Below are 25,480 nucleotides of genomic sequence, written 5' to 3' on the forward strand. Positions count from 1 at the left end.
TCCAATTCTTACAAACCATAAGACTGAAGATATTCTTTCTTTATAAATTATTTAAACCAAGTCAGCAGCAGATTATATAAAGATCGATAACAAGTTATCTCATGTCAAAATGCACAACTTTGGGTACGAAAAATGCTGCCAACCAAGAACAAGTAAATATACCACCAGACAAATATCAGCCAGCAAAGTGAGCAACAGAATAATATGAAAATGAGAACTGCATGTCTGCATCTTATTAAAACTTTCGCAGAAATAATTGAAATGGCAAAGAGTGACATAACTTTGCTAGACCACAAATTCGAAATAGAGGACTTGTAGGTTCCTGATGCATCGGGGTGTGTACGGTGTCCTTATGTGTGAAGTCTATACAAGTGGGACCCAGGTTCACAGATCCAGACCTTGTAACTTGTGGGCACACAGTGGATGGGAGTGCCCCAGAAAACTCCTAGACTAGAAGATCTAACCTTCAAGCAGTGGCCTACAGGTCCAAAAAGGACTTCAGCAGAAGACAGCAATAATCTTAAAAAGGCCAAAAGATTCAATAAAGTGGGATCTTCCAATACCAAAGATTTTGCAATATCCTCCATCCACAACAAGGCCCATCAGATAAATGGTCCGACCACTGAAGGGGTCCCACTAGTATGGAATGGAAGCATCAGTCAACTGTACGCTTTCTGATGCATCAGTAACCTATAATTTTTATCATGCCATTACAGCAGTTACAGTATCAGGATCATCCAAATTACAATCAAAGAAAAATTCTTGGAAAGATGCTGAATGAACATACCGTAAGAGCCATAAAATTTTTTCTTGGGCGTCCTCTTCGCACCCTCGAGACATATGGAACTTGAACACCAGATCCTCCAAAAGAGTCCTGCCTAGTAACAAAAGCTGCTCCCAAAGAACCAAGATTGCAAACAGGCCGGATCCGAGATTGCGGAGAGGACTGGCCATGTCCAGAATTTTTGACTGAAGAAACCAATCTCCCACTGCATTCCCTGGTCTCGACTTCTGAAAGTTCTTCAATATACCGTCTAGTCGGCTTTCTAACCCTTTTGGCTGCAGTGTGCTCCACATGGAGATCTTCACTTTTCATGTCCCATTCTGTTTTGGCTTTTCTCAATCTCTTGCTAGACAAAACCCGTTGGCCATCTTCCGTTAGGTTAGTCGAATTATTTGGCAGGCCTCTGCAACTATCATCTGCTGGTCCAATGATTTGATCTGCAGGCTGAGAACCACCATCATACTTATTGCTCTCCATCCTAAATTGTGCTGCTTTTTTCGCTTTCTTCCGAGCTAAAGATTTCTCTTTGATTATGACACTCGTTGAAACATCACAAGAACCAGTCATCCCCATTGCTATCCGCCGCTTGAGCCACAACTTGTCCTTGACAGAAGTTTCTCGCCCAAAGGTCGCTTTGAAAGTTTCCTGAAGTTCTCTTATGGAAAGATTGTCCAAGCAGATTTCTCCTTTTACAATAGAAAGTTCAGGCTTGGAGTTAGAACTGGTGCAAATGTCGGAAACTGAAGATCCACCCATGATTGGCTCATCCTTGGGTTTCTGGTATGTTTCAACACTTGCTGATTGAGTAGTATCATCATCATTTAATCTTGGCAAAACCAAAGAGACAGTTTCCTGCAAGAAATAATCAGCATGGAGCTTATCACTACTAGCTGACGACCGGTCATGCTGATCAGAAGGGCCATCTATGTTTGTGTACTTGGAAGAATTATCAGGAGATTCGCATGATAATCGAAGCCTCTCTTCCTGTTTAACCTTTTGCAACATCTCCTCGATATACTACAAGATAAAGAGTTTAAAAATGATAGGGATTCAGGAAAATAAGCACATCAAAGAAGGCTACATTGGCAAATGTATGGGTTTGAAGTTAGTGCACATATGAAGAAGTAGGGGGAAAACCTCCAAAACCTGTGAAGATCTGACAGGGATTTTGATTTTTTAAAAAATTATCGATTTGAGAATGAAAACATATAAAACAATAGCTCACTGAATAGGTTGTACAATCAGTCATTTCAGAATGAACTAAAAAATATAGATTAAATTATGAACTTTAGTTTTTTTATGCGCCCAAAGTAATTAACTTTCATGTTAGAAAATTAACATCAATAAAGGAGCTGTGGGAAGCACACAAAGCAGGAAGATTCACGTGCATAATGTGGGAAAAATGGAAGGAAGCAAAAGGTAATTTGGTCATTCACAAAAGTCAATGACATTCTAGAAATAATTTTCTCAATGCTAATATTTCAGCCACTACTTGAAATGCCACTTGTAAGGACATGAAACACTTGCCTCATACAAAAATTTATTTATTTATTTTTGAAATATAACGAAATTTTATTAAGGGAACCCGCCAAAGCAAAACCTAGATGGGAAAAGAATACAGCCCCAACCTACAACCCCAAAAGAGATTATCATACCTGAAAAGAAAATCAATTAAAAGAAAAGCTAATGACATTCAACTCAAAATGGTTCTGATGATTTCAGTAAAATTTCCAAAATACTCTCCAAAACTGAGACCTTGATAATTTCAGTTGAAAATTTATTGTTCAATAATTACTGACACTCATTTCCCTTCACTTAAATATGTTTTGCCATTCACCTTTTATTACTTTGAGAGATGAATATCACTGATACATAAAGAAGACTGGTGAAGCATCCAGCCCATCCGATCATCACATCAAGGTTTATATTGGACTCTTGCTAGATGATGGAATCATCAAAAGCATCCAGGGGTCCAGATTGATGATCAACTTCACCCAAGGGTCCATATTGAAGACCAGATCCAACACGGGATGTGGCATGCCAACAACCTGTGTAAGTACGTCCTCTATACGAGTAGCATTGATACAGGACAACATGATGTGATCCACAGAATGCCACTTTCAAATTCTAGGTTCAAAGAGGAGTCAGGTAAAAGGCGGGGAGTTAAAAGGGAGTTGTACATCAATAAATTCATCACATTGCAAGGGGAGGAGAGAATTGACTTTCCACAAAAGAAAATTGTGGCCCATTACTTTAGCGGAAACTAAGCTGGTGATATTTCAAAGAGATGGTACGAGGATAAAATAAAATGGAGGGAGAGGGTTTGAGAAGATGCCATAGTTGTTGGGTTTTTCGAGGCTCACAGTCAAACAAGATGCAAGAGAGAAATTTTTTTCTTGTTTGAACTTAAAAATTAAAATTTAAAAAAAAAAGAAAAAAAGTTAGGCCAAAAATGATTTCAGAGATAGGATAAAAGGAGGGTTGATTTAAGAAAGATGGTTTTTTTTTTTTTTTTCCAAGAAAAGAAGTTTGATTTGGTTGGGTTTTCTCGAGTTTATGAGAGAAAGAAGAAAGGTTGCTCAGAGAAACTGCTCAAGTACCATTCAAAAAAAAACCTTGGATATGGGAATTATTTTATGTCAAATAAATAGAATGCAAAGATAGGTATAGTAATAATAGGCTTACCAAATCTATCTAAAAATATTCTAGAGATATTCTCAAACTTACCTAGAGACATCCCAAAGATCTTGTCAAGTTAAAGATTTAGATAGATTAAAAGAATGCCCCAATAGAACATAGAAATTACAAAAATGGCCTTATACAAAATTACACCACTATTTCTTAACACTTGTTTTATGTTAGTTAGATAGTATTTGGACTCCACATGCTTGTCCCAAAAAAAAAGAAAAAAAAAGTAGTAATCATATTGGTTATTCAAATGCCGTGGAAAATCTGAAGAAACACGGCACTTCAGAAGTATGATACCAAGGCACTTGCATATACCCAACATATCATGTTAGACATAACATGATATTCACAATGGTATTGGTACTTGTAGACAAACCGCTCAACACTGTTTAGCCTAATTAACCCATTCATCATGGAAAGGGGGTCTTGCATTGTCTCAATTGACAGGTTTGCAGAATTTTCAGAAGTGTGAAGCCCCAAACCTAAGCCCAAACCCATCCTTGAGGCCAAACCAAATCATAACCCAAAATCTCATCCAAAACTTAAGAAATGGGACCTCCAGGTTCATTAGAACAGGTGTGGGCCCCAGCCTGACCATGGTTGGGGCCTACAACCTCTTTTTTTTCTTTCTTTTTTTGGGTGCGATGCGTGTATGGCATGCTATGCATGTTGTTTTTTCTTCTTTTTTTCTTTTTCTTCTTTTTTATGCGTGTATGGAGGTGTTTAGGTGGATGTGCATTGTTTTCTATGGCATGACCCACATGATGGTTGGTTAGGTTTGACTCTTTTTTCTAGGTGGCTTACAGTTGGCCAGTGTTTTTATGGTGTGGCCCATCGCCCAGTCCAATAGGGTAGATCTAATTTTCTGTGTTGTGGTTGTCCATTGTTTTCTATGATCTTGGTTTTTGTCATGTGGTTGTCCATCATTTTCTATGGTTAAATACTTAAATGTTAATACGTTATTGGTCATCTATTGTGATATGTGAATAAAAATTATTTTTTGTTTTTGTTTTTCCACTCTCTCTCTCTCTCTCTCTCTCTCTCTCTCTCTCTCTCTCTCTCTCTCTCTCTTTTTCTTTTCTTTTTTTATACTATTTATCGTATCTTTTTAATTTTTTAATTATAAATAGAAGTATTGTGTAGCTTACTCTACACGTAGAGGGCTGAATGTTATGAAATACGTTACATGCTATTTAAAACATTGTAGAAGATTACATAAGGCAAGACCCTCCAATAAACAAATGCGATTTCAGTCCAAGAAGCTCAAGTTCAAGCCGACAAGCACAAGCATTTGGAAGACCAAAGGTTCATCCAAGCCACGAGAAGACAAATGTGATCAAATCGCTACATCTCCCATTCCCTCTTCTTTTCCCCCTTCTCCATCTAAATACGTCTTCTTATTTTTATCTTTTCTTTCATCTTTGGGAACCAAGGTGACTGTTTGTTGAAATTGTCGGAATTTCCCTCTTTAAGTAGAGACAGCATCCTTAAGAGTGAAGTAGGGTGCTTACTCCTCCATCACTGCGGTAATTACTTGGAAAATTGGTGTGCAGGCCAAATTGTAGTCAATTCTCCAACAATCAACGGAAACATTTCCTTGATCTTTGGGTAACAAAAAAGGATTATAGCCATCTTTGAACTATACTTGAAAAGGCTAGTGGCGACTCCAAAATCGACACAGTTGGCTCTACCATTCCCATAGGCCTTTGTTGCTACATTGACGGTACTAGATACTCCAGGATACTCATAGGAAATGTTTTAAAAGAATCCTATTATATTAGAATAGTTTATCATCATCACCATCATTTCCTTATCCCAACTAATTGGGATCAGCTACAGGAATCGTATTCCACCATTCCACTTGGCCAAGTACATCATTAGTTACACCATACATAATCAAATCTTTTCTTACTGCCTCCACCCAAGTCCTTTTGGGCCTTCAGCTTGAACCAACCCACCCCTAAACAGTGCAATTTTTTGTCTCCAATATATGTTGCCAAACCATCTAAATCCACTTCCACTCATCTTATTACCCATGGCTACTACTCTTTAGTTACCTCCATTGTTCAAAGTATCCCCAATATTATCCGTATCTCCAAATCAGTGATACCGATAACATTGGTAGCGATACTAATAAACACTAGCAATATCAGAAATTTCAGGTATCGACGATATATTGCTAAGTATTGCCAATGTTTCGCCAATATTTTTTACTGTGTAAATTCTGGGTGTCTCTTGTATCGCCAATATTTTCAACTGTGTGAATTCCAGGTGTCACTTATCTTGACAGTTTATCGGCAATATTTCGATAATATCGCCGATGCATCTATACCACCATAAATCTGTTTATTAAAATTTTTTTAAAAAATAAAAATCATTTCAATTCTTTTTTTTATAAGCACATGGTTAGATGATGAAATGCATATTTGTATGTGTGTATATGTATGCATGCATTGATGGATGGATGGATGTGTTTGTGTGTGTTTTTCTGTGCACGCATGGATGGATGGATCATGCACGTGTTTGTATGTATGTATGTGCATGCATGGATGGATGGATGGATCCACCATTTTCCCCATGTTTCCCCAATGATTCCCCATGTCAACAACACATGCTTTTAGGGCCTATTAAAGGGAAACTTATTATTTGATTCCTAAATATGCAAATGTGTCTTTTCGCTATTATTTGATTCTTAAATATGCAAATGTCTCTTTTTCACTATTATTTGATTCTTAAATATGCCAATATGTGTATTTTAGCATCTCTTAAAGTTTCGCTGAAAAATTCCACCATTTTCGCCTTGTTCCCTGCATTTCCGGGAATCAGCGATATTATTGGTGATAATGATATTGTTTCTTATCCCCGGCCAATGAAACTTATAGCAATACCGATACTTAAAACACCAGTTCCCTCAAATGTGTTCATTTCTAATTCCATCCTTCCTCATCTTGCCACTCTCATCCATCTCAAGATCTGCATTTTAGCTACACACTTTCTGTGAACATTTTGTTCCTTGACTGCCTAATATTTGGTGCCATAAAGCATGGCTGCTCTTATACCTGTCCTATAGAATCTCCCTCAATTTGATTGGAATGCAGCTATCACTTAAAACTCCGAAAGCACATCTCCACTTCATCCACCCAGCTCTAATTTTATGAGCAACATCCTTCCCAATCTCTTTGTTCTCTAATTTTATGAGTGGCATCCTTCTCAAACTCAACCTATCATATTAGATTAGCTATTTTTGAAATTCTAACAAACTTATACACTCTTGTCCTTCAGTACAAATCTGTGCATTCTATTTTATTTTATTTTTTAAATGCAAATGTTAAGTATTGTATTAAAGTTAGCATGATAAAATGAAGTAATAGCTTATTTAATAGAAGTATAGAACTAAGGGCCTGTTTGATAAGCAGGACTCCACAGTAAAAAGAAATTCATAATCATTATTCCCCAACATACTATTGAGACATGGATTCCAAGGGATTCCATTTAAAGTGGGATGTTTGATTTGCAAGTGGAGATCTCCACTTCATCCCACAAGGATCACCTTGGGTTTTGTGCTTGGTTATTGTAGAAATGGAAAAGTGTAATAATTACAAATGGAAGACATGTTTTTCTTTGTAAATCAAACAAGAGAAAACATTCATGAATACACTTTTCATTTCTTCTCCCATGGATTCCCAATGATCAAACAGTCCCTAAAAGCTAATAGAATGGACAAAATATTTCATAATAAGACTAAAAAATGAATATAATGTTAGAAGTGGGGTACCCACATCTGGATCTATATCCATCCACTGCAAAGAATCACCCTTACTTGCATACATGTCCATATCATTATCCATATCCTGGTATCATAACTCTAGAAGCAATGCAGACTTCGGCTACCAAAGAACATTTTAGGCGAATGGATTTCGGGTAAATAGTCAAAATTACATAATTGCCATTGATGTACAGAAAGTCCAAAACACTTTGCCAACTGGATTTGCAACATCTCAACCAATAGAACAAGAAGGCATGTGTTGAACAAAGAAATTAAGCATAACCAATTAGAACAACAAGATCTTGAGAATAGAATAGATTAGAGTAAACAGAAAAACATGTGCAACAATTAAACAAGAAATGGATATGGACATAAAGGTGTAGTTTAGATAACACACCTCAAGCCTGGCATTCAATTTTCTTGCCTCGACTTCTGTATTATCAGATTCTGATAACCTGTGCATATCTAGCCAATAAAGAAGTAGTTTTATTCAGATACAGGGAGAGAAAGAGGCAAACAAAAACATTTCTAAAAGGAATGCTTGCATAGAGAAACAGTTCCTAGCTCAAAGAAAAAATTCAATTTTAAGGACCTGTTTGTATGAAAAGGAATCCCAATCGTTTCAGACTTTCTATCCATAAGGGACTTGAATCTGAAAGGGAAGGGTGTCTGGTTTCTCCAAAAAAATCCTGGGTGGTACTCAGATAGTTCGAAACCTGAAAACTAGACTCGGCTCAATGTCCAATCAGATCAGGTCGACTCAGTGACTCGACAAGTCATAACATGACTTGACTCGAACTTTTCCACAAGGTTTACTTGGGTAAATCTCAAGGAGCTACTTTTATTATGCTTATCCCTAAGAAAGATGGTGCAGAGGCTTTATCTGATTTCTGGTCAGTCGGTCTGGTTGGATTTGGAAGCTTATAAAAGACTATTGTTAGAGTCTAGGCTGCCAGACTCAAGAAGGTGATTGGGAATGTGGTGTCTTGCTGTCAAAATGCTTTCATCACCAGCAGGCATATTTTGGATGGTCCATTTATGGCAAATGAATTGATAGACATGTATAGGAAAAAGGAGCATCCAGGTTTCCTCTTCAAGACAGACATGGAGAAGGCTCACGATTGTGTCAATTGGAATTTTCTAATCTACTTGCTCAAATGTATGGGTATTCGAGAATGATGGCAAAAGTGGATGTAGGCGTGCATTTCCTCAGCATGGTACTCTGTGATCATAAATGGCTCTCTAAAAGGTTTTTTCAAGGGGAGCATGGCTTGCGGCAGGGAAACCCTCTTTCCCCCTTTTGCAATTGTATGGGCAGCATTACCACACATGATCATCAGAGCTCGTAGCACAGATTTCATAGAAGATATGCGCTCCAACAACAGGGAAGTGATTTTATCCCATGCGTTGTATGCAAATGACACCTTGCTGTTCAGTAACAGGACGATGGAAGAGGCACTAAGATTCAGAGATATGCTTATATGTTTGAAGTGGTCTCTGGTTTGAGGGTACATTTATCACGAGCAGCCTGTCAGGTATAGATTTAGATAAAACATCATTGGACCAAATTTCTGCTGGCATGTGGGGTTACCAAATTCCCTATCAAGAATTGGGGTTCCAATATGTGTGGGAAGACCGTTGACAGCCATATGGGATCCAATCGTAGGAAAGTTTCACAGTAAGTTGGCTGCACAGAAGGGAAGATTGCTATCTCTGGGAGGTAGAATTATCCTGTTAAAAGCAGTTTTAGCCAGTATCCCAGTTTATTGGGTTCCCCTTTCTGCAATGTCCAGCGAAGGTGATCCAAAAGTTGGAATTGTTCAGAGGCAGTTTCTGTGGAATGCAGGAGATGCTAGGAAAATACACCTTGTATCTTGGAATGTGATATGCAGACCACTGCATGCTGGAGGTCTGCGTGTAAGGTTTCTTAAAGCGGTAAACATTGCTCTTTTCTGCAAGTGGTGGGGGTGGATCCATTGTGGGGACGCTCTCAGATTGGAAGGCTGCTAGCATCAAGGTACGGAGTGGCAAATAACAGATGGGACATAAGCCAGCGTCCCAAAGAAATGGGTCATTCTCATGGCGGGCAATATCATGGGCTCAGAGATTTGTGTGCAATTTCGCTCAATTCAAAGTCAGCAATGGGTGTCAGTCATATTCTGGAAAGACATTTGTTGCTCATCATCCCCACCAGTGTTCAAAATATCGGTATCACTACAAGTTTCGCTGGCCAGGGATACGGAAACAATATCGATATCGCCGATAATATCGTTGATAACCGGAAATGCGGGAAAACATGGGGAAAACGGTGGAATTTTCAGTGAAACTTCAGGAGATGTTAAAATGTACATATTTGTATATTTAGAAGAAAAAAAAAATTGCAAAAAGAATACATACATAACAAGTTTCCATTTAATGGGGCCTTAAAAGCATGCGCACTTGTAAGAAATCAGTCCAACCATCCCATCCTACCTATTTAACCATCCAACCTTCCATCCAAACATGCATCGATATTGCAAAATATCAACAACACATGATATTTAACCAAGAAATCCATCAACAATTGGAAAGAAAATGAAAGATTGTGGTCTCAATATCGCGCATGTTGCGATATCGATAAGATCGAGATATTATCAATGACAAATTGAACACGATACAACTAATGTTCGAAATATCAGTATCACGTTACATATTGCACCCTTGGGATACAGATACGTATCAGTTATCGTGTGGGATATATCGTTTGTATCAAATAATTTATCTCATGTTTTGGGAAACATAGGGAAACAATGGGAAAATGGCTGAATTTTTCAATGAAACTTCAGGGATTGTTAAACAAGACCTTAATATACACTTTTAAATCATAACATCTCAAAAAAGAAGTAGACATAATAGGTTTCCTTTGTATAGGGTCCTCAGCTATGCGTTATCTGATTGAGCTAATGCAACCATATTCAAATTGAATGCATAACATTTAGAGTATATCTGATGATCATTTCATCAAACACTCCCAAATATTTTGAAATTAGTCTCAATTGATAGCTTGTAAAAGGGAAATTTCGAAAAAAAAAAAAGAAAAAAAGTTCTAATATTTTTATTTAAAAATGATATTTATTTTTAAAAAATTGACAAGGACTTAACAAATCAGTAGATCAACCCTCATACATGCTTGATTTCATGTTTGGAGTGCAACATTGTAAGTGATTTCGGAGAAATTGGGGAAATTTCAATTTTTTTACAAATTTTCCCAAATTGGACCATCTACACTCAAATTTCAAAATTAGAGTGTATGTAATGATCATTTCATTGAATACTCCAAAATACTTCGAAATTTGTCTCAATTGACAGCTAGTTGAAGGAAAATTTTGAAAAGAACATGGAGAACATGAACCAATGGATATCAAAATCAAAGCTCTGACTCCATGATTTTTCATGCAAAACATGAAGAACCAATGGATTTGTAACAATTTGACATTGATTTAACATAATTTCAACAAAAAAAAAGGATTAGAAATTGAAAATGCTCACTAGATCGAACATGTGAGATATATCGGCACTACTTGTGTGTTTCGTATCGCACAAGTGGGATACAAGATATATCGTGGGATATATCGGCTGATATTGTCGATATTTAAAACATTGGATACAACCATGTGCCCATGAAAGAAATTAAAATAAAAAAAAATTTCTAATAAACAAAATTTTGATGATATCAATACGTTGGCGATATTATTGAAATATTGTCTAATACACTTATGATACAAGCATTACCTAAAATTTACATAGTCGAAAATATGGGCAATACATTGGTGATATTGATGCATTGGCAATACAAGCGACGCCTAGAATTTACATAGTTGAAAATATTGGCGATTATATTAGTGATATTGATACGTTGCCGATACTTACCGATACATTGCTAATACTTGGAATTTTTGATATTACCAGCATTATCGGTATCACTACCAGTGTTATCGGTATCATTGAGATAGAGATAAAGATAATATCAGAGATACTTCGATAATATCGAAGATAATTCGAACACTGATCCGCACTATGTTTAGCACTCACAGACTTGTTTACGGTTGCCGTGAATAAGAATGCTTGGGTGGCCAAGATGGTGCAGCGAGTGGGAGAGGCTAGAGGCTATTGTCTAGTGCCTGGTGTTGATGATTATGTTATTAAACCTCGTCTCTCTCTCTCTCTCTCTCTCTCTCTCTCTCTCTCTCTCTGTGGAAAAAGAGGTCTCCGGAGCTCTCTATGGCTTTTTCCTCTGTGAAGGCTAAATCCTCTTTTTATAGGTGCTTTAGGGGAACAACGGTAAAATCTTGTCTATCAATTGCTAAGCACACACAATTTCTTCTTCTGAAAATCATGTTTGTCAATTGTTAAGCACACAATTTCCTATTTTGAAAATGCCTTTGTAGACATGATTCATAAACAAATAAATAAATAGATAAAATTTAACCCAAAATTGCTAGGGAAAAGGCTAAGATGGTAGTGGCAGTGGTGTTATATGACTTTTTTGGGGAAAGAACCGAGTTGGGGGAGGTGATTCTTGAGTTTGCAATGGAATTAATACTTTAACAAGAGAGAGAGAAGCTTTTGGCGACTTTCAAGGGTGGACCATGCTCATCACAGATTTTTTTTCCCTGCTTAGAATGGACCATACGATAGGTTAAACAATACAGACGGAAAGAGATGTATAATAACAAACAAAAATGAAGGAGAAAAGAAGTTGAAATGCAAAACAAAATTAGATGCATCAAGAGCAGGGATTAAAAGATCTTGGTAGAAAACAGGGCTATTGGAGAGAGGTAGAAACATGACTTTAAGAAGTTGTTTGATGAAGATACAGCATGGGGATAGAATAAGGAGCCCCACATCTTAGAAGGTTGGGAGAGCATGTGCATTATTACAAATTTCAAGTGTGTGAAGTAAAGGTAGTTGGTAGCCCCTAGAAGAAGGAAAAAGGAAAAGCTTTAGCTTTTCTTTTCTTTTTTTCGTGTGTGTGGGATGGGATCATATATCAACATCGCTATAACTTTGTGACATTTGGGGTCTTCTCATAATCACTTGGAAAATATTCAACTACTAGCCATGGTTGCTACCTGACATCGATCAAAGTCAAAAGAAAATTAGGACACAATATTAAAGTATAATATAATTACATTTTCACATAATGAGAGTTATCACTCAGCAAATGTCATCAAAATTGTTATCATATCACAAATCGTAATAGGGGTTGAATCATATCGTATTGTCAATCATAAGAATTTTTTTCCTTGAAATTTTTAAAAAAAAAAAATATGAACAATATAAATAAATTAAAAAAAATAAAAATAAAAACTCATCAATCATCCTTTTGCCATCTATTTGCACCAAGTAATACTGTGTCATGAGCGTTAAAAGGATTATTTTCTTGTTTGTCTTTCAAGAAATTTCCTTTAAAAAAAATACAAGGATCCTTTAATAATTTATGTTCTTGTTACCTTTCTTGAATGAATCACATTGGAAAAGCAGCATTTTTTGTAGATCGATGAAAAAAAATTGATTTCGAACCATCATTCCACAATGCATATAAATCAACATGATCGAAACCATTCATAAAAAAATTCCAGATATGTCATACATCAATTTGGTGTTTCAACCAGTTAATAAGAAATCATATATAAAAGAAAATCTCTATGATTTAACATTAAAGAGAATATGTATCATTCAATCTCTTATAAACAAACAAAATAAATTAATTTAAGTTTTCTCAACGATTCTTTTTTTTCTAAGTTTTTTTTCTAAACGATTCTTAAAGCCCTCACCAATTAAAAAACATAAAACGAAAGCCAAGTGATGCGTGAAATAAAAAAGAACAAGAATAATTTGAATCATAAATCAGGTTATGAATTGTAGATTGTAGGATTCAAATCGTAGAATCGTAGGATTCATATAAAAAAGGATTCGAGTTGGGATTCAAATCATTTTGCTTAATATTCGACTCAAATCATAAATCATAGGATTTTGACAACACCGCACTCGGCAAATCCAACTATTAAAAGCCAATGTCTGATGCTAGCACGTTCGACATAAATGCATGTGTTCATTTCCAAATTGCATTAATTTTTCATTACATGGTAAGTAAACCTCAATATCTGAAAGCAACTAGATGTTGCAGTGAGAGCATAAGAAAAGGTGTAACACTCAGTAGATGATCTAGTAACTACTAACCATAATATAGAACAATGGCCAAAATAACCCTAGCCAAAACAGAATGCAACTTATGGGCATTAGAACATGCCAAATTGACCTAGTGCATACATGAACACAACATATGCACTAGATAAGAAAAATAGTTGTTGGGGGAAAATGAAAGAATACAAAGTGAAAGGCAACCTTCTAAGCCCTCTAAATTAGCTTTCTTTGACAAGAAACCTTCACTGGAAGTGCATTGTTCGGTGTCCCCAGGCTCTTCAAGTAAAGGCAATTCACTTTTTTCATCTTCAAGCAAATCCTCAACCTCCATAACCTCATCATCTGTAGCAGGCACTAATCTTCCATCACCTTCAACCTAAACATAGGAAAAGGGAAAAGAAATTAAAAATATCCAAAATATGTTACTTGTAATAAACACTCAAATGGATGGAGAAAAGACAACAAAAGATACTCACAAAAACAACCAAAAGATATGCATACATTTAGAGTCCTTTTCGAAACTATTTTAAAGTTTAATGCCATCAAATCATCAAATGTAAACATAAAACAAGATAAACATTGAAGTGCAAGAATGGACATATTTTTTCATGTATCATACTGTTTGTAACGCCATATTTCTTCTTTTATATCAATAATCATTTCATAGTTCTTGAATGTTGTTTTAATTGCAAATAATAATAATAAAAAGTTCAACATCAAGGATCTCAGCTCCAAAACCTTTAAATAAATAGTGGGACCCCTGCCCCTGCCCTTTGACTCCAAGAAATCTTATTCTAAAAATCTATCTCACATACATGAAAGCTAGTTCTAGCATCATCATCCCATGAAAAGCACCACTAGTCAGAAAAAGGACACCAATAAATTGTGATTTAGAGATAATGAAGCATTTCCAAGAAGAACAAGAATCCATAGAGTGCAAATGAGAGACTCATAAAATATATAGATATGTACAAAATCAGTGCATCCAGAACAGAAGCAAACAATAAATATCAGATTGCTGCATAGAGGCGATGTGCGGTTTCCTTAAACTTTGCAGGTAATTCAACAGAGTGGGCTGTTGTTCTGATGGGCTGCCACATGGATTAGAGTCCTCTAGTTGCATGAGGTGTGAAGCAACATGGCCACAGATTCAGGTGCAGGAGTGGGAAAGCGACTGTTTCAAAATGTTTCAGGTATAAAAAGGTAGGAAGCAGGAGCAAGAGTGCGAGTCTGAAGGATCATCCAACTAAGAATTTAGACCACATACCAAAAGGAAGGGGATTGAGTTGTGGTAGCACTTGATTAATGGCCTGCAAAAGGAACAGTTAGAGCAGCAGTCTTTTCTTGAAAGGCAACGAAAATTTTATTAACAAGTGCCAAGCTGGTGCAAAGTATGACAACCCCAAAAATCACAGCCTCATGAAAGAAGAAAAACTACAATCCTCCAGGTCCTTCAAAGACAAGGCCCACTCAACAACAAAAAGCTTCGCTTTGTTGGAGATAACCCCGTCTAAACCGGGAAGATTCTGGAAGCATCTGTTGTTTCTTTCCCCCTGGTTTGCCCATAGGCCTGCTAATAAAGCCAATCTCCAGGATACTCTCCTATCTTTTCCGAACCTGAGTCCACGCCACACCATTAGCAGGACGCTATTGAGCCCAGCAACACCCAAGATACCTCAAGCAAGACAGAAACTTTCCCAAATTTTCCGGGCAAACCGGCAAAGCATTAAAAGATGGTCACCATCTCTGCATTAGCCATGCACATGACACAGATATTGGGAATCGCCATTGACCTTTTTTGAAGATTATCAATGATAAGGACTTTCCTCCTCCCCGCATGCCAAGCAAAAGCCACTACTTTTAGAGGGGCACCATAGGACCAAAGCCTAGCTGTTTGTACACATCTCTCACCCGCCAAGGAAGATAAAGCAGTCCACACCCAACTACAAAAATTCACAATAACTAGATGGCCAGAGTAGTCCAATCATTGTGATTTTTGTCCTAAAAACCAATCCAAAAGGTAGCCCACTTAGATTAACAATTCCAACGACCATACATGTTCGCAAAGAGTACCATGAGGACATAAGTGCATAGAATTTCTATTTAGCAACCTGCATTTTAGCATTTCTGACAAAGGCCAAATCAGGACTCAAGGATGAACACAATGGTCTTCTAAGAATGGGGATTTTCAATGATGAAGCACTGGCATAGAAGAGCATAGCAATGCTTGTAGTGTGTCAAGATTCACACCCCAACAAAGTCAAAGGTTGGCTCAACCGAAAGCACAAGCATGTCTAAGAATTGCAATGCCCAAATTGATGCTCTTACAAAGACAAAGATGAACTCAACAAATGGAATATGGATGCATGGATGGAAACATCAATTTGACACTTTGATGGAGTTTGGAAAAGGACCAGAGGAAGAGAACAAGTGCTCTTAAAGTATCAAATGTGTCAAGGTTAACACTCTTAAGAGAGCCCAAGGCATGACCCAAAAAGAATAGAATGGTGTTCTAATGGTGGAAAAAAGTTGTGGACATGTCAAATTTCGGTCAAGTCTTGGTGTAAACATACCCGGACCCACCTGAGGGGTCGAATTCGGATCCATGTACTATATTCAAAGTCCTTCATCGGATATGATTAGGCTCAATCCATCAGATTATGTCGGGTCCTTAGTTGCAAGATCCTTCCAAAGGGGTGTCGCTTTGAATCACACTTCAGTGATGCAAGATAGATGGCCTAAACTAGGATGAAGCAAATAAATAAATTAATGGATTACAAGAGTAAATCAAAGCAAAAAATAAATCCAATTTGTTTTTTTTTTTTTTTTAAAGATAGCATAAAATAAAGCCAATCTATCACAAATTTAGAGAAATCAAATATTCAATTAAGCTCAAGTTCAAGACCACATCATAATCCCGCAAAATAAATCATTAAGGCTATTGATCGGATATGGCCCAATGGAAGGTAGAACTTCCATCTAGAATAGTATTTGTTCTAGATTTGAGGATTCACTTGCGTTTTGCTAGGGTTTGAATGGATTAGAGTTTGGGTTGGAAATCAAGAAATTGTGATGTAGGACATGAAATTCAAGTACGATGTGCAAAATTTTTCAAGCATTAGATCACACTAGTTCAGAAACAATTACACAAAATTTCACATCCCACACAAAAGTTCAAACACTCAATCAAGGGGAATCTTATGTGGATCCAGACCTACACATGCTAGGGCCGGATCAATCAAAATTATAGACCAAACAAGAATTAGAGGGTAAATTCATCCACACATGCACAGAAATAATTCCCCTAATCCAAGGGATTCAGAAATTTCAATTCGAGGAACCCTAAGGTTGAAGAAAGGGCATAAAATTGGGGATTTGAGTAATTTAGGGTTAGGTTTAGGGATTTTGGGTGAAAGCGGAGTGAAAGAGAGGAGAGAGATGAACCAGAGAAGTACCGCACGCGTGGACAGCAACAATGGCCTAGATGCACGTGCGTGTAATCCCGGCCGCATGTGTGTGGGGCCCACTATTCAAAGAAAGGCCACCTTCGCCCTGGTCGGCTAAGGATGGACTCCAAAACCCTCAAATCTCAACTTGATCCAACGCACAGTTTGTGCGTGGTGCTTCGTCGAAGTTTCAGCCTTCTTGCAGGGCCAGATTCTAGAAATCTACTGTAGAGAGAAAAACAGCTGCTATAGAAGATAGATTTAAAGCGTAGATGATTGTAGGAGGAGAAATATGGATGGAAAAAGATAGGGGCGAATCGGGATAGATGTGCCTTCACACCACGGTAGTTAGCCCTTCGAAGAAGGGAGAGCTTCGCACCCAATTAGGTTTTCATAACTCGGAAAGGAGCAGGAAAACGCAAAAAATTTATTAATCTTCAATGAATAAAAAAGACTACAAGGGGTGCCTATTTATAATAAAATCCTATACCCTAAAAGTCGCGCCATGTGCGCAGCCTATTACTTGGCAACGAAGTAATAAAAAATAACAACTAATCAAAGCAATCTAAACCGTCCATGATACTCCTAATAACAATAATAAGCAAAACCCAAAGTACTAGATTAATTCGAATAGTGGGCCACGATCATGAGAACCCATGGTGGGATTCATATGACTATCGGGTCCACTCCAACGAACCAAAAAGCAACCCTCTAACTAGGAGGCCCTCTTTGGACGTTGTCATCGATCCAGATCGATGGTGGGGCCCTCCTCCTTGCGTGCGTGGGTTTGTGGGAGGGGGGGGGGGGGGGCGTGCATGTGCGCGAGATGTCTCCATTAAATTGAGAATTTGAGGTTTTATAAAAGGCTAGGGATAGGGTTAGGGTTTTATAAAAACGAGAAGAAGAGAGAGGATCAATGAGGGGGGAGACCATTCAGCTATACGGATAAATCCGTGTAGTATACAAGCGCAGCCGCACAGTCATACGGATGGTGTGGTGTGGTTGGGTTGGTTTTATCAGTGATGAGTTGGGTTGATGATGATGGAGTCAGGGTTTGAGAAAAAAGAGAATATATATATATATATATATATATATATATATATATATATATATATATATATATATATATATATATATATATATATAGTGGAAAATAGGGTTTGAGAGAGAAGAAATAAATACCTTGATATGAATAAGAAAGATAACTTGGAATCACTCCAATGGCTTCACACCAAATTCCATTCATGGGAAGTTTTATAGCTCAAAAGAAGCAATGTAGAGAAATTTCATTCAATATGTCTATCATCTCAAGTCTCAAGTCTCAAACAAGTATATATAAGAAAACCTAAGCAACCCTAAGTCTAGAACTATTCTCGATCGTCCAAATCTATTAACGATCAAGATCAAAACAAAAATCCCTAATAACCTAAAATAAAACTAAAAAATAAAGCAAAAATAAAGGTGTGCCACACGGCACAAGGATGATCTCCAACGAGCAACAGGTACGTCCACACGTGATCAATGGCCTAGATGAATGTACTCTAATGTGTCCATGGCTCGAATGTGCAGGCTAGAGTGTTCGTACACCTAATACCGAATCTCCTAACATATCCAACGGTCTGGATCACCAAACTGATGTGTCCAAGATATCCAACAGCATGGTCTAATGTTTGTAACGTCCACATGTGGTCCAAGTCAGGCAGGGTGCGTCCAAACAATCCAAAGATGTATCAATCAGTTCCAAATAGACAGCCCACATGCATCTTCCCAGTGTGGGGTATTCAAAAATGCACAACCATAAATGTGGGGTCTTTAATGCGGCTAAGAACTCGAATTGAGGCCATTGGGCCCCATGTAATGATCATCCAACTATAATGAAACTAGGGTTTGAGCCTCAGCCCACATGCATCTTCCCAGCGTGGGGTATTCAAAAATGCAAAATCATAAATGTGGGGTCTTTAATGCAGCTAAGAAGTCGAATTGGGGCCATTGGGCCCCATGTAATGATCATCAAACTATAATGAAACTAGGGCTCGAGCCTCAGCTCTCCTCATTCTCCGATAAACTCGTGTAGGTGCTCAAATGCCTTCATCAACTCCCCTCGGCTAAGAAGAGTTCGCCTTTGGCAAAATAAAACTGCAATAACGCTTTAGAAGATCAGGGTCTAGTCTCTGAAGCTCATTCTCAGTGATCCAAATGCTATCTAACTCTGGCCTGTTTTCCCACTTGACAAGATACTTTTGAAAACCTCCATGTTTGGTGGAAACCACATGTTCATCCAAGATTCATTCTATCTCTTCTCTTTTGGTAGGTATAGATGGTAAATGAGGCAAAGAATGAGAAAGTTGATCTGGCAAGAGTCATGGGTCATGGAACGAATCGGGAGCACCACTATCTGGATTAATGTGAGGGTCGGGAGAAGGACTAGCAGGTGAAAATGTTGGACATTTAAATGACACGAGATCTTCTATATTGAATGTAGAATTAAATGCCCATATCAAGAGTGATGTAGAGCGGGTCGCGAACACTTTTATGTCTAAGATGGATCAAAGAAGGCCCGATCAGAGGCAGAAGTCATCAAGACCGTCAGAACCTTAAAACAGGCATATCTCGCAAACCGGAATGAGTTACTCGACATACCATATATGATTTTTGGGTAGGACGAGCTACTTATAGCCAACGAGCCCGGCTATGCCGGGTTGCCCACGCTGAATTTGCGAGATTCCATCATATCGACGGCCGAATTCCATGTTTAATTCCGTTTTTACTATAAATAGTAAGTTTTAGTTTGATTATAACTCTTCATCCATTGGGCTTTAGGAGTTGTGCCCAACATGAAAAGGGTTTAGGAAAATTAGGAGAATAACGTGGTTAAACCACATAGGACACTTACTATAAATAGTAAATTTACTATTTATAGTAAGTGATGAATTCTAGGGAGTTTTAGTTAGTTATGAATTCTAGGGAGTTTTAGTTATATTTTAATTCCTAAACTTCTTTCAACTCTTGGTATCCTTATTTAAAGGGTTGTAAATTCGTTTTTATTATCAATCAATCAAATTATGAATTTTCCTGAATACTATTTCCATTTTCTTGCTTTTTCCTCGTGGATTCCAGAAGTCTCTGTGAGGAGTCTAAAGAAGCTCCGTGGATTCAGAGTAGTTATCCTTGAGGAAGACGGTGATCGACCTCATCACGTTCATCCCTGCGTCAAGGAGGAAGATCTACAACATACACATTGGAACCTAATCTTTTCAATATCTTATAAGGTCTGGAACTGTGGGCTTGTAATTTCTTCATGGCCCCTTGCAGAAACTGTTCTAGCCTTATTCGAACCATCACATAATCTCTTTACCTGGAATTTCTTAAACTTGTGATGAGAATCAACAAATATTTTCTACTTTTCATTGCTCATGGTAATCCATTTCTTAATTTCATTATGCAAATCACGAATATGCCGTGCAAATGTATATGCAAACTCTGATGGCCTATGGGAGACTAACATCAGAATGAGATCTATAAGCTTCCTAAGATTGTAATCGTGAACTACTTCAAAAGGACTCATGCCTATCGACCTATTGACTGAACTGTTATCCACAAATTCTACAACTAGTAAAATCGAATCCCAAGTCCTAATATGGTCACCCACCAGACATCGCAACAGGTTACCTAAGCTTCAATTAACCACTTCCGTTTGACCGTCAATTTGAGGGTGGTATGTCGTTAAGAACTGGAGTCTCTACCCATCATATGCCCAAGTGTCTTCCAAAAATAGCTTATGAACCTCACATCTCTATCCGACGCAATGGTCTTCAGCAAACCATGCAAGCGAACCACCTCTCCAAAGAAAAGCTTGGCAATTTTGGAGGTGTCAGATGTTTTGGAACATTGAAGAAAATGGGCCATTTTTGAAAATTTGTCCGCTACCACAAAAATGGAATCGTGCTTTTGGCTCATCTTGGATAGCCCAAGCATGAAACCCATATTGATATCTTGCATAGTAGCGTGTGGTACTGGCAAAGGCATATATAACACAGTATTTTGCCTTTTCTACTTTGCCAGTTGACAAGTCCTACATTGCCCAATAATTTTGGCAACATCTCGCTTAAGATGGCCAATAAAATTTATCCTCAACAAGGGCAATAGTCTTGTCTCTACCAAAATGATTGGCTACTCCTCCGGTCCCAAACTAAAAAATCTCGTAGGGAGGTGCGAGGAATGCAGAGTATGTCACATTCAAATAAGAACTCATCAATAAAGATAAACTCACCGTCACTCCTCGACTGGTCACCCAAAAATGACATGTACACCTTTCCAAAATTTGGGCACACAAAATGTTCTCCTTTCAATTGATCGAGCTCCGTGACTTCCACGCTCATGGATTGAATTAATGCCACTCTACGGCTACAGGCATCGGCAAGTTTGCTCTTGACCCCGGCTTTGTGCTTCAAAACAAAAGTGTACTCTTGGAGAAACTCATCTCACTTGGCATGCCTTGGGTTTAATTTCTTTTGGGAGTCGAGATATTGCAAGGCCTCATGGTCAGAAAACAGGACGAACTATTGTGGTAGTAGGTAATGTCGCCAATGTCGCAAGGATTGTACTACCGCGTGGAACATCTTGTCATAGGTAGAGTATTGTTGCTTCGCCTTGTTCAACTTCTCACTAAAATAGGCAACAGGGTGCCCTTCCTGGATAAGCACTCCACCTCTATACCAAATGTGTCACATGTAACTTCGAAGACTTTAGAAAAGCCATGAAGGCACATGACGGGAGCCTCAATCATTTTAGCCTTAATCTCCTTGAACACTTTTGAGGCAGCATTAGTCCATTTGAACTCTCTCCTTTTAATGCAATCCGTGATAGAAGTCATAATGGAACTAAAGCCTCGAATGAACCGCCCATAAAAAGTAGTTAAGCCATAGAAGCTACGCACCTCATGAATGTCTTGTGGTTCGGGCCAAGTTACTATAGCCTTGACTTTCTCGAGATCCACAAGCATGCCCTAAAATGAAACAATGAACCCTAAGAAGATAACTTTATCAGACATGAAAGAACACTTCTTTAGGTTGGCATATAGCTTATCATTACTAAGGACCCCGCAAACTTGCTTCAAATGGTGTTGTTCCTTGGAGGTACTATAAATGAGGATGTCATTGAAATATACCACCAAGAACTTACTTATAAAGGGCCTCGACACCTGGGTCATCGCTCTCATGAACGTACTCGAAGCATTGGTCAAGACAAAAGGCATGACCAACTACTCGTATAGCTCATCCTTCGTCTTGAAAATTGTCTTCCATTCATTTCTTGGGCGAATACATATTTGACGATACCCACTTTTGGGGTCAATTTTACAGAAGATCGTTGCACTAGCTATCATATCCAACATGTCGTCAAGACGCAGTATAGAAAACCGATACTTGACTGTGATCTTGTTGATGGCCCAACTATCCACGCACAAGCGCCATGTGTCATCTTTCTTAGGCGTGAGGAGTGCTCGCACGGCACATGAACTCAAACTTTCCTAAATGAACTCTTTCCTAAGAAGCTCATCAACTTGCTTCTTCAATTATGCGTGCTCTGCAAGGTTCATTTAGTATTGGGGGAGGTTTAGTAGAGTCGACTCGGGGACTAAATTGATAGCATGTTGAATGTCTCGCATGGGTGGAAGCTCATTCGGTAGATCCTCTGGGAAAACATCATGGAACTCTCCAATACCAGAATCACCTCTAGTGGCAACTCTATGCTAACCTCGAAGATAACCTCCCTCGCCACGAGGGCGTACACCATCAAATAAACTCTAGCCTCTCTTTCAAACTCTTTAGTGTTTATTGTGTGGAGAGACTTAGGTTGAGACTTCTTCACATCTTTCGAGTTATCCTTCTTTACGTCCTTTTCCGAAGCGCTTTTGGGCTAGAGAAGATTTAACCTAATCCTCTTACCTTGGTAAATAAAAGAACACATATTCGAACAGCCGAATAGTGTCACATCACAATCATACAGCCAAGGTCCACCCAAAATGATGTGGCCTACATCCATAGGGAAAACATCACACCACGACGTCTTTGTAAAAAGAAAACTGAATGGGAACAAGACACTGCTGAGAAACTGGCATCGAGGACACATCAACCTATGAAACTCAACAGGTTGAAGGTGGGGGATGGGCTTCAAACCCAAACGAGATATAGTGCTAGAAGAGACTACATTGGGTGCAACTGCCACTATCAATTATTACTTTACAGTTTTTGTCACCACACTTGGTGGAAGTATGGAAAATAGAATTCATTCGTCAATCATCACCTTCTTTGGCCTAGGCCAAGGTGCATTTAACAACTATAAGTGGCACGGCCTCAACTTCTTCAGCTTCTTCATCACTAGCACCAACTTCGGGCTCATAGACTTCTCCTTCATAATCGCCTTGATCATCCCCATCCAACTCGCCAATCACGAGGGCCTTATTTCACTCTTTCGTAGGGCATTGGTATGCAAAATGGTCGTATCATTGGCAATCGTAACACCCCGCTTGCTCACTTCCCCTCGGGTTGGTACTAGCTAAACCTTTATCCTTCACATCCTGATTGTTGGATGAAGTGCCAGTATGGGCTTTAGCATTACTACCAAAATTAAGATCAACTCCATGGCGAGTGGCCTTGACATTGGAATCGCATGAGTTGAATCGCCTCACAAATTGCGGATTCAGATACCGCTCGAGTTCTTACACCACTTGATATGCATGCTCTCAGGTGTTGATGTCATGAGGAATGAGCTCACACTGAAGCTTGGGTCAAAGGCCCACTTTGAAGTGAGAAAGGGTCGCTAATGGTTCCTCCCTGACGTTTACATCACATCATATACTCATCAAATTTTGTGACGTAATTAACCTCGGGCATAAATCCCTAACGGGGGACTGCCACTAATCCACGAGCCTCTGGCTGTAAAAGGGGGAGATACGTTTCCTTTAAGACCTATTTCATCTTAATCCACTATGAGATTGGATCTTCACCAAACCTCTCAATCTTTCACTCAACAATCATCCAAAACAGTTTACCTTGGCCCACCGACTTCATCTTGGTGAACCTCACCTGACGGCTATAAGACATTGTACCACTCAATAATTATCAATGTCTACGAGCCAGTTGAGGAATGTCTTTGGGTCCAAGCGATCATCATAACTCGGCGCTTCAATCTTTATACTCTTTATCACTCGCTCATCAAGATCAGGGTGGGTTTGATACTCTCCAAGGGGCAATTGGGTACGCCCCCCACCACGGCCAACACCTTGGCCACACCCTCTCTCACGTTCTCCACCTTGACCTCCCGCATGGGATTAGTCGTCTTCCAAATTTTCATGGTCTGCATGGAGGGAAGTTTCTACCTCGGTCATGCAAGTATTGGTCTCATTCTGAAGGGTTGCCAGCTAGTTACTGGTGGTTCTACTGTATGCCTCGATGGCCACGGGACAGTTATTGATAGCATTGATAGCCTCGGCAAGCAGTTCCGAATTTATTGTGGGGTGTAGACCAAAACCACGCCCACTATGGGTGGGCATAAACTAGGCACGCTAACTGTGACAACTAAATTCCCTAAATGCAATGTGATGAAGATGGAAAGGATTGTAACTCCAGATGCGGCAATATGAAAACCCTGGATAACCTAAACTAGGATGATGCAAATAAATTAATTAACAGATTAGCAGAGTAAATCAAAGGATATTATAAAGCCAATCTACCACAAATTTAGAGAAATCAAATATTCAATTAAGCTCAAGTTCAAGACCACGTCACAATCCTGCAAAATAGGTCATTAAGGCTATTGATCGAACATGGCCCAATGGAAGGTAGAACTTCCATCTAGCATGGGATTTGTTCTAGATTCGAGGATTCACTTGCTCTTTGCTAGGGTTTGAATGGATTAGGGTTGGGGTTTGGAAATCAAGAAATTGAGAATTTAGGGTTTTACAAAAGGCTAGGGTTAGGGTTTTATAAAATAGAGAAGAATATGGGATCAATGAGGGGGGAAGTTCGGTTGTATGGACGCTATATGGGCAAGTCTGTGCAGTGTAAGGGCATGGTCATACAATAGTACGGGTGGTGTGGTAGGGTTGGGTCGGTTTGGTCGATGATGAGTTGGGTTGATGATGATAGAGATAAGGTTTGAAAAAGAAAAAGAAAAAACAAATCAGTGGAAAACGAGGGTTTGAGAGAGAGAAAGAAATGCATTGATATGAATAAGAAAGATAATTTGGAATCACTCTAATGGCTTCATACCAAATTCCATTCACAGGAAGTTCTCTTGCTCAAAAGAAGTAATGTAGAGAAATTTCATTCAATATGCCCACCATCTCAAGTCTCAAGTCTCAAACAAATATATATAAGAAAATTTAAGCAAACCCTAAGTCTAGAACTATTCTTGACCATCCGAATCTATTAACGGTCAAGATCAAAACATAAATCTCTAATAACCTAAAATATAACTGAAAAATAAAGCAAAAATAAAGATGTGCCCAGTGTTCCTAATATCGATACTATTGGCCAATATTATCGTTATCGCTGGCCAGCGAGACAAAACCCATCCGATTCCTTCGAAAACAAAAAACAAAAAACAAAA

The 25,480-nt window shown here is 38.5% G+C and overlaps 1 protein-coding gene across 9 annotated transcripts in view; it reads right to left on the reverse strand.

Annotated features, from left to right (window-relative positions):
• Positions 1 to 25,480, reverse strand: part of LOC131251686 (uncharacterized) — a 56,661-nt gene that overhangs the window by 15,317 nt on the left and 15,864 nt on the right. For 7 of the 9 annotated variants that reach the window (XR_009174015.1, XM_058252575.1, XM_058252573.1 and 4 more), the window contains exons 3-6: positions 14,692 to 14,734; positions 13,626 to 13,800; positions 7,636 to 7,703; positions 788 to 1,801 (exon numbers count right to left, since the gene is read on the reverse strand). Coding sequence is in view for 8 of the 9 variants with exons in the window: in XM_058252575.1 (XP_058108558.1) it covers positions 788 to 1,801; positions 7,636 to 7,703; positions 13,626 to 13,800; positions 14,692 to 14,734 (1,300 nt within the window). In the remaining variant the exon portion in view is untranslated. The remainder of the gene's footprint in view (positions 1 to 787; positions 1,802 to 7,635; positions 7,704 to 13,625; positions 13,801 to 14,691; positions 14,735 to 25,480) is intronic. The other 2 variants (XM_058252574.1, XM_058252572.1) reach the window with 2 other exon arrangements.

Source organism: Magnolia sinica, chromosome 7, assembly GCF_029962835.1.
Source record: "Magnolia sinica isolate HGM2019 chromosome 7, MsV1, whole genome shotgun sequence".
NCBI lineage: Eukaryota > Viridiplantae > Streptophyta > Magnoliopsida > Magnoliales > Magnoliaceae > Magnolia > Magnolia sinica.